General features: G+C 37.3%; 1 protein-coding gene across 6 annotated transcripts in view; it reads left to right on the top strand.

Annotated features, from left to right (window-relative positions):
• The window catches only part of ANKRD50 (ankyrin repeat domain 50), a 50,939-nt gene extending 36,063 nt beyond the window's left edge, over nt 1–14,876 (top strand). For 5 of the 6 annotated variants that reach the window (XM_024210225.2, XM_024210226.2, XM_024210229.2 and 2 more), the window contains 2 exons: nt 5,986–9,536; nt 12,343–14,876. In XM_024210225.2, the coding sequence (XP_024065993.2) occupies nt 5,986–9,533 (3,548 nt within the window). In that variant the 3' untranslated portion in view covers nt 9,534–9,536; nt 12,343–14,876. Of the gene's footprint in view, nt 1–2,815; nt 3,110–5,985; nt 9,537–12,342 lie in introns of all 6 variants that reach the window. The other variant, XM_024210230.2, reaches the window with a different exon arrangement.
• The last annotated feature ends 210 nt before the right edge of the window (nt 14,877–15,086 follow it).

Genomic DNA, 15,086 nt, shown 5'->3' with positions numbered 1-15,086 from the left:
ATTTTTTTTTTTTTTTTTTTTTGAATGACCCAAGACCTCAGTGGGATGCCAAGAATTGCATTTGTAACTGAACTGTTTACAGAGCTGCCAGGGAACTTAATAAATCAGGGAAATCCATATTGGACAAAAAATTATGTGTTGTAAGAAAAATCTGAACAATGCAAAAGCAGGGTCGTGGGACCGTAAGTTGTATCTGCTGCTCTCCTGTTTTGCTGAGCTCAAAAAGGTAATGGGAATGTATCTTTAACAAAATGAGCTTTTTCATAACGTTTTGATGCTTTTCATCCATGACAGCCTAATGAAAGTGGCTTATTGTGTCTGATGTGGTTGGAAAGCAAGTTTGCAGGATTTTTGTTTAGACACGTAAAATGCCTTCCTTTTAGATAAATGTTTAGAAAATATCACAACTTTGTTTAATTTAGTCCTTCAGTCTGAGCTAGCAATGGAAATTTTAGAACTTCAATTCTTGTAATTCTAACTTTGTGTATAAAGTTTATTACAAAGGAAAATGGAGAGCATGTAGTTCGAGACAAGACTAGAAGAGCTCAGCAAAAAGAAGGCTGAGAGTGGATATGATTGTGCTTTATAAAGACATTTGAGGGAGGGAGGTAAACACCAGGGCAGGGAGGGGGGAAGAGCTACTTAAATTAAAGGATACTGTTGGCACAAGAAACAAATGGATATAAATTGGCTGTGAGCAAATTCATGATGGAAATGACAAGGAATTGTCTGACCATCAGAGGAGTCAGGTTCTGAAACAGCCTCCCAATAGAAGTTGTGAGGCAAGCAACATAATTAGTTTTGAGAGAGCTGAACAAATTTATGAATGGGATTGTATGATGGACTGGCTCATGATGATGTGGGCAGGGCTCAGCAGCCATGGTGGTCTGCTTTACGTCTGATGTTCCAAAAAGCTCATACTTCAGGGCTTCAGCTGGTCGCCTGTAGGGATCAAGAAGGGATTTCCTCTTCTTCCCTCTCACCCCCGCATGTATTCTGGTGGGGTTTTTTTCTTTTTCCTCTGAAGCATCAGAGATGCCCATTGCTGGAGATGGGACACTGGACGGGGTGGGTCAGTGCTCTGAGGTGGCTCCAAGCGTGTTCTCTCAGCTGGATGGTTCTTGTTTACATGCTGAGGTCTAACTGATTTCCATATGTAGGGTCGGGAAGGAATTTTCCCACAAGTCAGATTGGCTGTGACTTTAGGGCTTTTTCACCTTCCTCTCTATCATGGAGTGCTGGTCACTTGCTCGGATTATCTAAATTAAATATGCCCAATCATTTTGCTGCCATTGCAGGAGACTCTGGCACGGGTTGCACCCCTATCCTTCCTGTTCTCTGTCTGTGACATATAATAGTCTAGTTTCCTGTTGGCTGTAATACTTTGGTCTAATTTTGGTTGTTAGTTTTAGTGTGTGGGTGCTGGGTGGTGTTGGTGTCCTGTGATGTTAAGAGGTCAGACTAGATGATCTGGTGGTTCCTCCTGGCTTTAAACTCTGACTTTTTTCAGTTATTTTTCAGAATGGCATTTATACATGATAAAGAGGATGACATAGTCTGAGCTTCAATTTAAAATACCTATATCTCTATGGAAGTATGGGGTTCAGATCCTGACAGAGACAGCTCAGTCTGTCGTTCTTCCAAGGCCATTAATTTAAGTATTCTGCCGTCTGCTTTCATATGACACTTAAAAAAAAAAATGGGGTGGAATTGGGAGGATCCTTTCTGCTGCTGTTTTTTTTGTTGTTGTTGTTGTTTTGTTTTTTGGAGGTGAAAGATATTGTGGTTCCTTTATCAAGGTTTTAGTCGGATTACTTTGGCCAGAATATCCCTCCCTCATTATAGCACTGTGTGCTGGCTTGCTGCCACCCTCCACTCTAGAAATAGCTGCATCTCATGTCGGTGTGTGTAGTTAGGTCCAGTCCTAAGCTCCAAAAGGAATGAAACTGCATCCCTAAGCTAGACTACATTCTTTCTTCAGTAATGTTAACAGAATTGTTCACTAAACTTTAGTCAGTATTATATATGCAACCCCCATGAAGGTAATTGGGGTTTCATAGGTACCACAGAGGGCCTAATATGGGATGCAGAACCTTTGGTGAGGGTGCTTGAAAAGGGGAGAATCCATCTTAAGTCTTAGAACCCAGGTTGAATTTGCAGCTAGAACAAAATTTGTAAACTGAGTATTTAGATCTGGAAGTCATGTTAAACAAAACATAGATCCAAACAATGCCATTTTTTATTGTATCACCTCAAACTATTAGCTCTGTGGAATAACGGTCAAAACTGGATAGAACTGGTTACCACATGATTGCTTCTCCCCCAAGATAATTTGCGGTTTGATGACCACTTTTGGTTTAAAAAAAAAAGTTTTTAAGGCAGATTAGCTGACTCTAAGAAAACGTGTGTACGTTGTTACTGTGGATGGATGAGGTTACTGTCCCTCACTGGAATGGTGAGGTACAGTTGTGGCCTAGAATTTTTTTACTCAGCAACTTAAATTGCTGTTTCTGTGACTTCTAGAGTTTCTTAGAGTTCTGTAGCTTCCAGAAAAGTGGTATGCAAGCATTGTTTTATTGTTTAGAAAAAAACGATCTGTGGCAAATACAAAACTTGGCACTGTGAAGACTGATGTTTCAAATGACAGGGACCAGTTGTGTGTTACATGTAACTGAATTTTTTTATACACTACATTCTATCCATCTGCTACGTTCTGGGAATCGGCAGGCTACTAAAACTTCCAAGAGTCCAGTTTTGACATATTTCCAAGTATAGCATTCTTGTATGTATAATGATTTCCCTTCTTCCTCTTAAGAACAGAGAGGAAGACAAAGGGACCACGTGACATTGAGGAAACCTGGTTCGTTGTACTACCGAAGAAGTTGGAAATTGATCTACGTTACAACCTTCATTTGCAGAATCATATACTGTGCAATTTACAGGATTAAAAAGATAGTTAAATATATCTCTGACAGTGTTCGCTTTCAATATTTTGAAGGCTGTTAAAGGAGATAAAGATGATCACGCTATCAGCAGTAAATTGTATTTATTTTTAACTTGGAAATTCTCCATCATTATGCATTTGTTGTTAACCATAATTTCGTCTAATGTGAGTGAATTATCTTTTTCTACAGTATGTAACTATAATGTTGTTCCAAATTGAAATAACTGCATTAATTTCAAACAAGAATTGAGTAAAATATTAAAATGGTATGCTTAATTCTTTCTGAAATGTACAGTGTACTCAACTCTCAGCATTAGGGTATATTAAAATTTTAATTTTCAGAGGGCAATACTAGTAATTATAATTGTTCTTACTTGCCCGGATCATTTTTTAAGATTCAGATTAGTCATCCTTTTTATAGAGGTTTTTAGTACTTGTGTTGAAATTTTATTTTTGCTAGATACAGAAATCAGTCAGCACTTTAAAGAACAAGGTTATTTAGGTAATACAGAATAGTGGGGAAGTACTGAAATCCTCACCCCAGTTTTTAGCAACTTTTAAAAAGGCAAACAGCTTACTATGTTTTAACGAGGAAGCTAAATAAGTAATAATACTGTTATTCTGTTAGGTACTTTTTAGATCCTACTTGTACTTAACACACAGGTCATCATGTCAGATTCCCTGGGTCTGCAAAGATTTAAGTACGGGAATAGTCATAGATTCATAGAGGTTTTTAAGGCCTCATCTAGTCTGATGTGCTGTATATCAGACTATTAAATTTCACCCAGTTACTCCTGTATGTGCTCAATAATTTGTTTTTGACTAAACCATATCTTCCAAAAAGACATCGTCTTGATCTGAAGATATCAAAAGGTGGAGAATCCCAAAGTAGTTTGTTTCAGTGGTTATCGCTGTCACGGTTTAAAAAAAAAAAAAAAAAAAAAAGGCCTGATTTCTAATTGAAATTTGTTTGGCTTCAGTTTACTGCCATTGATTCTTGTCATGCATTCATCCACTAGATTAAAGAGCCCTTTAGAACTTGGTACTTTCTCCCTGGTACTTATGGATTGTAATTGAGTCACCTCTCATTCTTCTTTTGATAAACAGATTTAAGTCTCTCAGGGAAAGTCTATACTACAGCGCTACATCGGCACAGCTGTAGTGCGTGTGGTGAAGACGCATAATTACTCCACCTCTGCGAGAGGCGGAAGCTATGTCGGCGAGAGATGCTCTCCCGCCGACCTAGCACTGGTGTGAACAGTACTTAGGGCAATGTAACTTGTGGTGCTCCAGGGGTGTCTTTTTCACATGTATTTTCTTTGAATGGGCCCAAGTTACCAAGTGATTCACATCACTCTGTATGACTGACATCATTATTTAACAATCCACCAGTCTTTGTCATCTGCAAATTTTATCAACAGTGATATTATATTTACGTTCAGATCATTGATGAAAATGTTGAATAGGATTGGGCTTAGTATTGATCCCTGTAGAACCCCACTAGAAACACTTCATTTGATGATGATTCCCCATTGACATTTTTTGAGATCTGTCAAATGGCTAGATTTTAATCTATTTCACATGTGCTCTGTCAGTACTCGAGTACTTATTTTATTTTAATCAGAATGTTTTGTGTGGTGCTAAATCAAAAATGTATGCATATTATATCTACGCAGTTACCTTTATCAGCTACATTTGTAATTTCATCAAAGAATGAAATCAGGTTTGTTTGCAATGTCAATGGGCATTTAATTGTATTTCTAACCTTTAATTCTTTATCAATTGAACCCCATATCAGATATTCCATTATTTTGCTCAGAATTGATGTCAGGCTAACTGGCTTATTATAATCTGGGTCATCATGCTTACCTTTTTTAATATTGGCATGTTACACCAAGATTTCTCCATTACACCAAGATTTATTAAAAGTATCAGTGGGCCAGAAATTTCCCCGGACAACTCTTTTTAGGACTCTTGGGTGCAAATTATCCATTCCTACTGATTTTTAAATGATTATCCCTAGTAAATGAAGTGTAACATCCTCCTCAGTTACTGAACTGGAAACTACTTCATCACCCTCATATAATATGAATTCTTCATTGCATCTATTGACATCAGTATGCTCTGAGTACCCCTTGACTTTAGTAGGGCTACTCATTTGCTTAAGTCATTGTGGTATCACAGTTTTTTGCCTTGAAGAGTTTCAGTTTAGGTTTGGGGGAGGGGAGGGGAACAGGTCTAAAGAATCTAAACTAAACAAAACCTTTCTTGTTCAAAAAGCGGCCTCAAGCCTACCTAATAGAAAGTCCCCAAATTATGCAAGAGATTAATCACTATTAATTATAGACTTCTAAGAGGTTGAAAAATTAAATGTCATAATCTGAAAGTTAAGGAAGTTTGAGTAAATGGAAATTTTGGGCACAACGCTTTCACACAAAGGATAATATATTAAAATTATTGTGTAGATGATTGTGAAGCCAAGATTAGAGTTCAACTTTCAAATGAATTAAAGAGTATTCTTAAAAAGCAGAAAGTGAAGTTAAGATGAACCAAAATAAAAAGGCTGAGCTGTTGGGCTTGATGGTCCATCAAACAAACAAACAAAAACAACTATGTTTCTAAATTTCTCATATTCCTAATATAGAATGTGTTGTTTTGTTAAGGGTGCAGATCAGTTTTTTACTATTTCTAATTATTTATGTGCTGTCAGTGTGCTTGGCATTGTCTAACAGTGTCACAATCTCTGTCCCATGGTCCAGTTCAGTTTTGTTTACTAATGTGCATTTCTCTTTTTTTGGTGGAATATGAAAAAATATGCTGCTTTATACATTATAGCACAGTTCTCCGCTACTATTAGTTTAGATATTTGTCATCGAATATCAGATATACTGTGTTGATACATACATCATTTTTCCTGTTTCCCAAACTTCCTCTCCAAAAGCCGCCTTTTTCTTTTGTAATATTGAACAACCAAAACTAGTAGAAAACTAAACCGCAGAATTGTTCATTGACCTTTATCTTTCTCGTCTCTTTTTAAATAGGTTTTCGAAAAATAAGTCTAGATGATCTCCGAAAGGCATATATCGTGAAAGATGTGCAGCAGTATATTCTCCATCGTTTAGATCAAGAAGAAGCACTGAGACAACATCTCACAAAAGAAACTGCAGAAATGCTAAACCAGCTTCACATCAAAAGCAGTGGTTGCTTTTTATATCTAGAACGTGTCCTAGATGGAGTTGTGGAAAATTTTATCATGCTAAGAGAGATCCGTGACATTCCTGGAACACTAAATGGCCTTTATCTCTGGCTTTGTCAGAGGCTTTTTGTAAGAAAACAGTTTGCAAAGGTCCAGCCCATTCTGAATGTAATTCTTGCAGCTTGTAGGCCATTGACTACAACAGAATTGTATCATGCAGTGTGGACCAAAAACATGACATTGACTATGGAAGACTTTCAACGCAAACTAGATGTTCTGTCAAAAGTTCTTGTTGATGGGCTAGGAAATACTAAAATTTTGTTTCATTACAGTTTTGCAGAATGGCTGCTGGATGTAAAGCACTGTACACAGAAATATTTATGTAATGCAGCAGAGGGACACAGAATGTTAGCAATGAGTTACACTTGTCGAGCAAAGGATTTGACACCATTAGAGGCCCAAGAATTTGCATTGCATCTAATTAATTCAAATTTGCAGTTAGAGACTTCTGAGTTGGCTTTGTGGATGATATGGAATGGCACACCAGTCAAAGACTCTTTGTCCACTTTAATCCCCAAAGAGCAGGAAGTACTACAGCTGCTAGTAAAAGCTGGTGCTCATGTCAACAGTGAAGATGACCGTACATCTTGCATTGTACGACAAGCTCTGGAAAGAGAAGATTCCATTCGGACCCTGTTAGATAATGGAGCATCAGTAAATCAGTGTGATTCAAATGGGAGAACATTGTTAGCTAATGCTGCATATAGTGGCAATCTTGATGTTGTTAACTTACTTGTTTCTAGAGGAGCAGATTTAGAAATAGAAGATACTCACGGGCAGACAGCACTTACTTTAGCTGCTCGACAAGGACATACCAAGGTTGTCAATTGTTTGATTGGATGTGGGGCTAATGTAAATCACACTGATCATGATGGCTGGACAGCACTACGATCTGCAGCTTGGGGTGGACACACCGAGGTGGTTTCTGCACTCCTTTACGCTGGAGTCAAAGTGGATTGTGCAGATGCTGACAGTCGAACAGCCTTGAGAGCAGCGGCATGGGGAGGACATGAAGATATAGTGCTGAATCTGCTACAACATGGAGCTGAAGTCAACAAAGCTGATAATGAAGGTAGAACGGCTTTGATTGCAGCAGCATACATGGGACATAAAGAGATTGTGGAGCACCTCCTTGACCATGGTGCAGAGGTAAATCATGAGGATGTGGATGGAAGGACTGCTCTGTCTGTTGCTGCACTTTGTGTACCTGCTAGTAAGGGGCATGCTTCAGTGGTTAGCCTTTTAATTGACCGTGGTGCTGAAGTAGATCATTGTGACAAAGATGGTATGACTCCACTGTTGGTAGCTGCCTACGAAGGGCATGTAGATGTTGTTGACTTGCTTCTAGAAGGAGGAGCTGATGTGGATCACACTGACAATAATGGCCGTACACCCCTTCTGGCAGCAGCCTCTATGGGCCATGCTTCAGTTGTAAATACTCTTTTATTTTGGGGTGCTGCTGTGGACAGCATTGATAGCGAAGGGCGAACAGTTCTTAGTATAGCCTCTGCCCAAGGTAATGTTGAAGTAGTACGGACTCTGCTGGACAGAGGCCTAGATGAAAATCATAGAGATGATGCAGGATGGACACCTTTGCACATGGCAGCTTTTGAAGGTCACAGGTTGATATGTGAAGCACTTATAGAACAAGGTGCTAGAACAAATGAAATTGATAATGATGGACGTATACCTTTCATACTGGCTGCACAAGAAGGTCACTATGATTGTGTACAGATATTACTGGAAAATAAATCTAACATTGATCAGAGAGGCTACGATGGGAGAAATTCTCTCCGAGTTGCTGCTTTAGAAGGTCATAGAGATATAGTTGAACTACTTTTCAGCCATGGAGCAGATGTAAACTACAAAGATGCTGATGGCCGGCCAACACTTTACATCTTGGCATTAGAAAACCAGCTTACAATGGCCGAGTATTTTTTAGAAAATGGTGCAAATGTAGAAGCAAGCGATGCAGAAGGAAGGACAGCACTCCATGTTTCCTGCTGGCAGGGCCATTTGGAGATGGTGCAGATACTGATAACATACCATGCTGATGTGAATGCTGCAGACAATGAGAAGCGATCTGCTTTGCAATCTGCTGCTTGGCAAGGACATGTGAAAGTAGTTCGGCTTTTGATTGAGCATGGAGCCTTAGTTGACCACACCTGTAATCAAGGTGCTACTGCGCTCTGCATTGCAGCACAAGAAGGACACATTGATGTTGTGCAGATATTGCTGGAGCATGGTGCTGATCCGAATCATGCAGATCAATTTGGACGTACTGCTATGCGTGTTGCAGCAAAAAATGGACATTCTCAGATTATTAAATTACTGGAAAAATATGGTGCATCTAGTCTAAATGGCTGCACTCCATCACCAGTCCACACAATGGAGCAAAAACCCTTGCAGTCAGTCTCTTCAAAAATGCAGTCATTAACAATAAAATCAAATAGTTCAGGGAGCACTGGTGGAGGAGATATGCAGCCTACTATGCGTGGTTTGTCTAATGGGCCTGCTCATGCTTTTAGTTCTCCCTCAGAATCTCCAGATTCTACAGTGGACCGCCAGAAGTCATCCTTATCAAATAATTCGCTGAAAAGTTCCAAAAACTCTTCTCTGCGTACTACGTCATCTACAGCAACTGCCCAGACAGTGCCTATAGATAGTTTCCATAGTATGTCATTTACAGAACAAATACAGCAGCATTCACTGCCTCGTAGCAGAAGCAGGCAGTCAATTGTTTCTCCTTCTTCCACAACTCATTCCTTAAGTCAGAATCATAATTCACCAAGTAGTGAATTTGAATGGAGCCAAGTAAAACCTAGTTTGAAATCAACTAAAGCAAACAAAGGGGGAAAAACAGAAAACTCCAGCAAATCTGGATCTGCCGGGAAAAAAATCAAGCCGAGCAGCTCCTCTCAACCAAAAGTTTTAGAATATGAAATGACTCAGTTTGATAAACGAATACCTATTGCTAAATCTGGAACCAGTGTGCCACTTAAATCAACGCCAGCAGAGCCACAGTGCAAAATTTTGGTCCCTCCATCTCAGCACGAAGTTGGTCGACCTCAGCAACAATTCCTAATTCACCAACAGAGTGGGGAACAGAAAAAGCGAAATGGAATAATGACAAACCCAAATTATCACCTTCAAAGCAATCAGGTTTTTCTTGGTAGGGTTTCTGTCCCACGAACAGGACAGGAGAGAGGACTTCAGGAAGTTTTGGAAGGCTATCCTCCTGCAGAGACAGAACTAAGCCTTAAGCAAGCCTTAAAACTTCAGCTTGAGGGAACTGATCCAAGTTTCAACTACAAGAAGGAAACACCACTGTAATAGGTAAGCCGCTTATCATAATCACATAGGGCTTTTCTGCATGGTGCATTAGTGTGCACTAGCTGGGGTGTAAGTTCTAGTGCACACCATTGTATTGCATGGGCCATGTAGACCCTGGTGGCGCACACTAAAAATTCCTTAGTGCATGTTGACATAGTACTATTTGGGACTATGTCACTGCACACTGGGGAGCTTTTAATGCATGCCAGTAGGGTCCATATGGACTGCGTACGACACACTGGTATTCACTAGAACTTGCATCTTAGCTGGTACACAGTAATGCACCATGTAGACAACCCATAGACAAAATATGTGCATTTTAAATAAATAAAATATAACTAGTGTAATTTTTTTTAAACAAATTTTTAATCAAAATTGTGAAGTGTCAAATTGGATTTCTACATTATAAAATGTTTTTAAAAACATCAGAATAAAACAATTGGATGATCAATACACCTTCTTGTAAATGATATAAAGCTAAAGGCAAGGTGTTGCTCCAGTACTTTTGATAAGTAGCTGAATAAGTAGCATGTTTCATACATACTTAATTCACGGCATTATTTTCAACTGAAAGGCTAACATTAAAATACCTCGCTATATTTTCAGTGCTACGCTGAAATTCATTTGTTTACATATACACTATTCAAGAAACTGTAAAATATATGTTCAGGTTACAAGAATAAGTTCTCTACAACTTTAAATTGAAATATTTAATGTGGCCTATATCCTGCAGTGAGAGAAGTACAGAACAATGCCCTTTTAAAGGAGATGGGATTCTAAATGGCCTTCATGCATCTCATTGTAGGATTGGATTATGGGACCAGTTTTCTGAGTGTGGGAATTGTGTATTCATACAAAGGTTCTTAAGTATAATCTAAGACTCCAGATGAAATTAATTTTGGTTTCTCACTCTCTACATAATACATTTTCAAGCAGAAATTCTGCAGCTTTTAATAGTTTTTTTTCCTACAGAAAATTATCCAGGAGTTAGTTAAATAGTTAATTCACTCTCCTCCAACCTTTATACCCGCAACATCCTGATGAAGTTTGAGTTTTTGTTAAGGTATTGTGACTTTATTAATAATGATCCCAATAAACATTTGAGTTTCAGAGGAGCAGCATCTTTCTGAAATGCAAAAGCTTCATATACATTGCTTATTTCCCATAATATTTCTTTTCTTTGTTTACATTAACATTAGAATGCTGACAGACCAGATTTGTTCCTTCTTAGAACAAAAATGTTCTTGTTAGCTGGCTTAGTCTTGCAGCAAGTCAACAAGGATTTTTTTTGTGAAAGTTGCTTATTAGTTTTGTGTCAATTACCTGATGGTGAGACATTCATACATCTTATTCTAGCAAAAAAAAAAAGAGGGTTTTTATCCCAGGCCGCCTTGGAATGTAGAAGTCATTTTCACTGACATGTATGTCCCCTCCTACTATTCCTAGGCTACAAGTTTAGTTCCTGAGGTTTATTGTAAAGGGAAAAAAGCCAAAGTAGTATACAAAATCCTAAGCTGCTTCCCCAAATGTTTGATGCAACTCTAATGCTAACCAGTTAAAACAACTTGATGGCTCAGATAAAGGCCATTCAGAGCTTGCCTCTATATAAAACTTTAGTATTACTATCTTCAGTAAACTATCTTCAATTATATAGCAACTGTAGCTGCCACCTTGTTTCTAGTAGATGTCTTGGGGTAAAATTTTCAAAAGCACCTACGTTACTTAGGATCCTAAATCTCATTAGAAGTCAACAGGAGTTAGACTCCAAAATGTGCTAGTCATTTTTGAAAATGGGACTTAGGTTCCTACAGCACTTTTGTGTGTTTGAAAATTTTACCCCTGTTCCATATAATATTTTATAAGGTTAAAATGCTGCATAATCAGTCTCTTTATTTCATAACTCTTCTATAATGTGAGCACCCCAAACACTGTTTTGAATTTCATTTCACTTAATTGTTTAAAATAACATCATGGAACTGTGAAAGCTGTGTCAAGGAGTCCACCAGAACAAAACTGTGCAGGAGCGTAGATACAATCATTCAATTTGCTAACTCTTTAGAATTGTCTCATTTAAATATAAGAAAAGTTTGTGGAAATAACCTCATGTATAATTTTATAACTATATGTTGACTCTGTTCATTAGCTCTTTTTCAATTTAACACCTGCCCACCTGCATAGTGTTAAAGTGAAATATGACCAAAGAGTAGCGTTTGCATTCTTTTTAATCCTTTTTACAACTATGTTTTAAATGTAAACTTGCATATCATTTGTTGTGGTGACAGTTAGCTGAATGGTGCAGCCTCAAAAGTATCTCTTACTTTGATGTCTTCTCTATTTCTTTGCCACATCCCAATAAAAAAAAAAAATTCTACTAACCAACAAACCAGAGATCGAATACTTCTTGAAGTTCATCTCAGTGCCTGCCCCGAAAAATATTTCACAGATTAATCTTGATTATTTTGAGTGAATTACCTATGGAACATCATGTTAGAAAAATATTACTTCATCATGGAGAAACTCATTGCCAGTCTAATCTCCAAGGATTTCCAGGAATGGAACTCCAGCTCTCACCACTTGTTGCCTTTTTTTGGCAATATTTTCAAAAGTTTCCATAGGTATTGGAGCCATATGAGTGCCTGGATGGATAGTGAATGCAATTGTGTATTTTTGTTTTTAAAGAAAATCTTTATTTCAAGACTCATATTTTTAAATATCTTTAGTTAGAAACTATGTGTGTAGTTGTCTTTCTGTATATACTGTATGTATATGGAATATTCCCAAATTTAACTTTTTAATTTTGCACTTTTAGGCCAATTCCATGATGCTATGAACAGAAGAGTTTCTGCCTGGAATGGTTTAATCAGCTGCCTGGGATGAAAGCATATAATGCTTGGTAGTCCACCTAGAAAACTAAGAATGTGATTACTGCAGTACAATTACCTTAATTACTGTAATGTGCCTAAATTTTAAGGCTGCCTTCTCAGTGTAACTCTCTGCGCTTCAGAAGTTTATTTTGTGTACTTTGTACATAATACACAGAATAAGCACTTCTTTCTTAATTGCAGAATAATATACGCTGTGTTTCCCTGACAACACCTGAAAAATTGTAAGAGCAAAGATTTTTGATATCCTGTTCCAGAAGGCTTGATAAATGTGCATGTGCCACAATGAACTATTTATGGGAGGACAGTGCTTTTTGTATTTATTTTATTTTCCTGGGGCAAAAGAAACTAAACATACAGTTTATACCATATTTGCATTGCTGTAATGTGTGGTCATTTTCCTGTGTATTTCAAAAGTTCTCTCAAGAAAAACAAATCTGGTAACAGTATTTGATGAACTTGCAGTACTTGTATGTTCTGTCAGTAAAACTACTCTGTTCAATGGTAGAGATGCAAGATTATAACCATACACCACACCTCTGGGATTTTTTTTGTAATAAAATCTAATTTCTGTAATTACAGCTTGATATCTGGATGTACAGACTGGCTACCACTGAAAACGATAGGAGCTATGCATGTGCATCCACGGGCAAAACTTAGCCCATACTAAATAGTCTAGTATGATTTAAAAAAAGCTGGATTAATTTCAATATTAGGTGCTTAAATAGAATGTGCTAAAATTTAAGGCCTGATTCTGCTTTCACTTAGCCTCCATAAGAACTCAGGAATAACTCCATTAAAGTAAGTGAATTTGTACCTGTGTAATATTTGTGCAAGCAAAAACAGGTCCATTGTATGTAACAATGTCCACTATGAAATTTTCTCCATTTACAAGGGATGAACATGCACAACTCTAACTCTATCACTCATGAGTCATAAAACTGATTAACACCTGAAACTGTAAAGTATATTGCACCATTCACTATTACATAGTCTGACTCTAGATAATAAAAGTTAACATTTTCTACATAAGTATTTCCTCTAAAGACTTGAATTCAACTTTTCTCATATTGTGATTCTGTGCATTCCCTGAATAGTGTGATCCAAAGTGGTGGTGATCTATTTATAAATTTAGATAAATGGCCCTTGGATGCATATACATTGTATATTCCGGGACACTGAAGATCTCGATAGCTTACTACTATGATGAATAGTCATCAGAACATAATTCAATTTGATTTTTTTAATTAATGCACCTCCTTCTTATTCACTCATATTATCAAATGTAAAAAGAAAATCTTTCATAGGCATATGATGTGTAGTAAAATGTAATGTTAGAAGTTTACACCATAGCAATATTGATAATTCTGAAGTGAATGTTTCAAGTATTTAATTTCTTGTCCCTGTGGGATATTTATAAAATAAACACAATGGAACTCTTGCAGAATAGCCTTAAGAATGTTAATGGTTCAGTAAAAAGAGAGTACCAGAAAGTTTCAGCAAACTTCTTATGAACCTTAAGTATAGTGCATTTGCAATACTGTGCAAGAACACAACTTTCTCTTTTTTTTTTAATTGGGTGTATGTTTTGTTCTGTAGAAAGATATCCCTGAAGGCTTACATTTTCTACTACTAGTTTGTCGTTGGGATTATATTTATTTAATTTTATTGTTTTGTTACAAAGTGCACATTGGGTCAGAGGGCCCATTTCACAATGGGCTACAGTTTCCAGACAGCTTCAAGTTTTTGTATGAATAATATTTACATTTGAAACGGTGGGTAAACCCCCACATATAAATCAACTGAAAGAAGACCTGTTGAAAAGTTATTTTCTGAATCAAAATAACAGTTCCTGCAGCTTTTCAGTATTGCTTTGGAATAGAGCATGAACTACTCGGTTAAAATATCCACTTCGATGAGGGTGTGTGAGACATTCCGCATTGCTTTTGTGTGTGATTTTAATATTACACCTTATGTGGTCTGTACCATGCTAAGAAAGTAAAACTAATATCCCCCAAATGTTAGCAATTCAATTTGGACTTTTAAAATGTTGGGTGATGTCCTGCTCTCTGTACAATCACACAGAAGTCAGTGGGGTTGCACACTTGTAACTCAGACCAGAATTTAGCCTGTCAAATCTTTCTCTGTTCCCGATCTTGTTGTTCATAAGCCACTATGCGACTAGTCCTATCTCCTCCTCCTCACATTTCACGTAGTCTCTCCAACAACCATCTCCAGAAGTGATCACAAATTCATGATGGGAAAGCTAGAGAAAGGACTGTCTTGTGAACATTAACATCAATACCATATACTTGTGGAGAAAGTCTTCAAAAGAGAAAAGTATTGAAATTTGTCAGACCTAAAAAGGTATTGAGGTACAGTGATGCCTTTTTGTCCTCCTTGTGATCACTATTGAAAGTATTACCATTGATTTAAAAATAAAAGTCTGTTTCCCTCATTACTCTGCTATGCAAATGTGTGTTATGCTTAATATCCTCCATCTAGTCTGTTCAGTTAACTTGGTTTGCAGATAGACTGTTTTTGGGGGGGGGGTTTTTTGTTTGTTTTTTGTTTTTCCTGGATTGGGTTGTATATAGCCTATAATGTACATTGAATGAATTTCACATTGTAAAATTTTTATTTTATTCCTTGTATTATATTAAGCGAAAAA

Source organism: Terrapene carolina, unplaced genomic scaffold (assembly GCF_002925995.2).
Source record: "Terrapene carolina triunguis isolate 2854851 unplaced genomic scaffold, T_m_triunguis-2.0 Scaffold66, whole genome shotgun sequence".
Classification (NCBI taxonomy): Eukaryota; Metazoa; Chordata; order Testudines; family Emydidae; genus Terrapene; species Terrapene triunguis.
The sequence above is the reverse complement of the archived record's forward strand: the minus strand, read 5'-3'. Positions and strand labels throughout refer to the sequence as shown.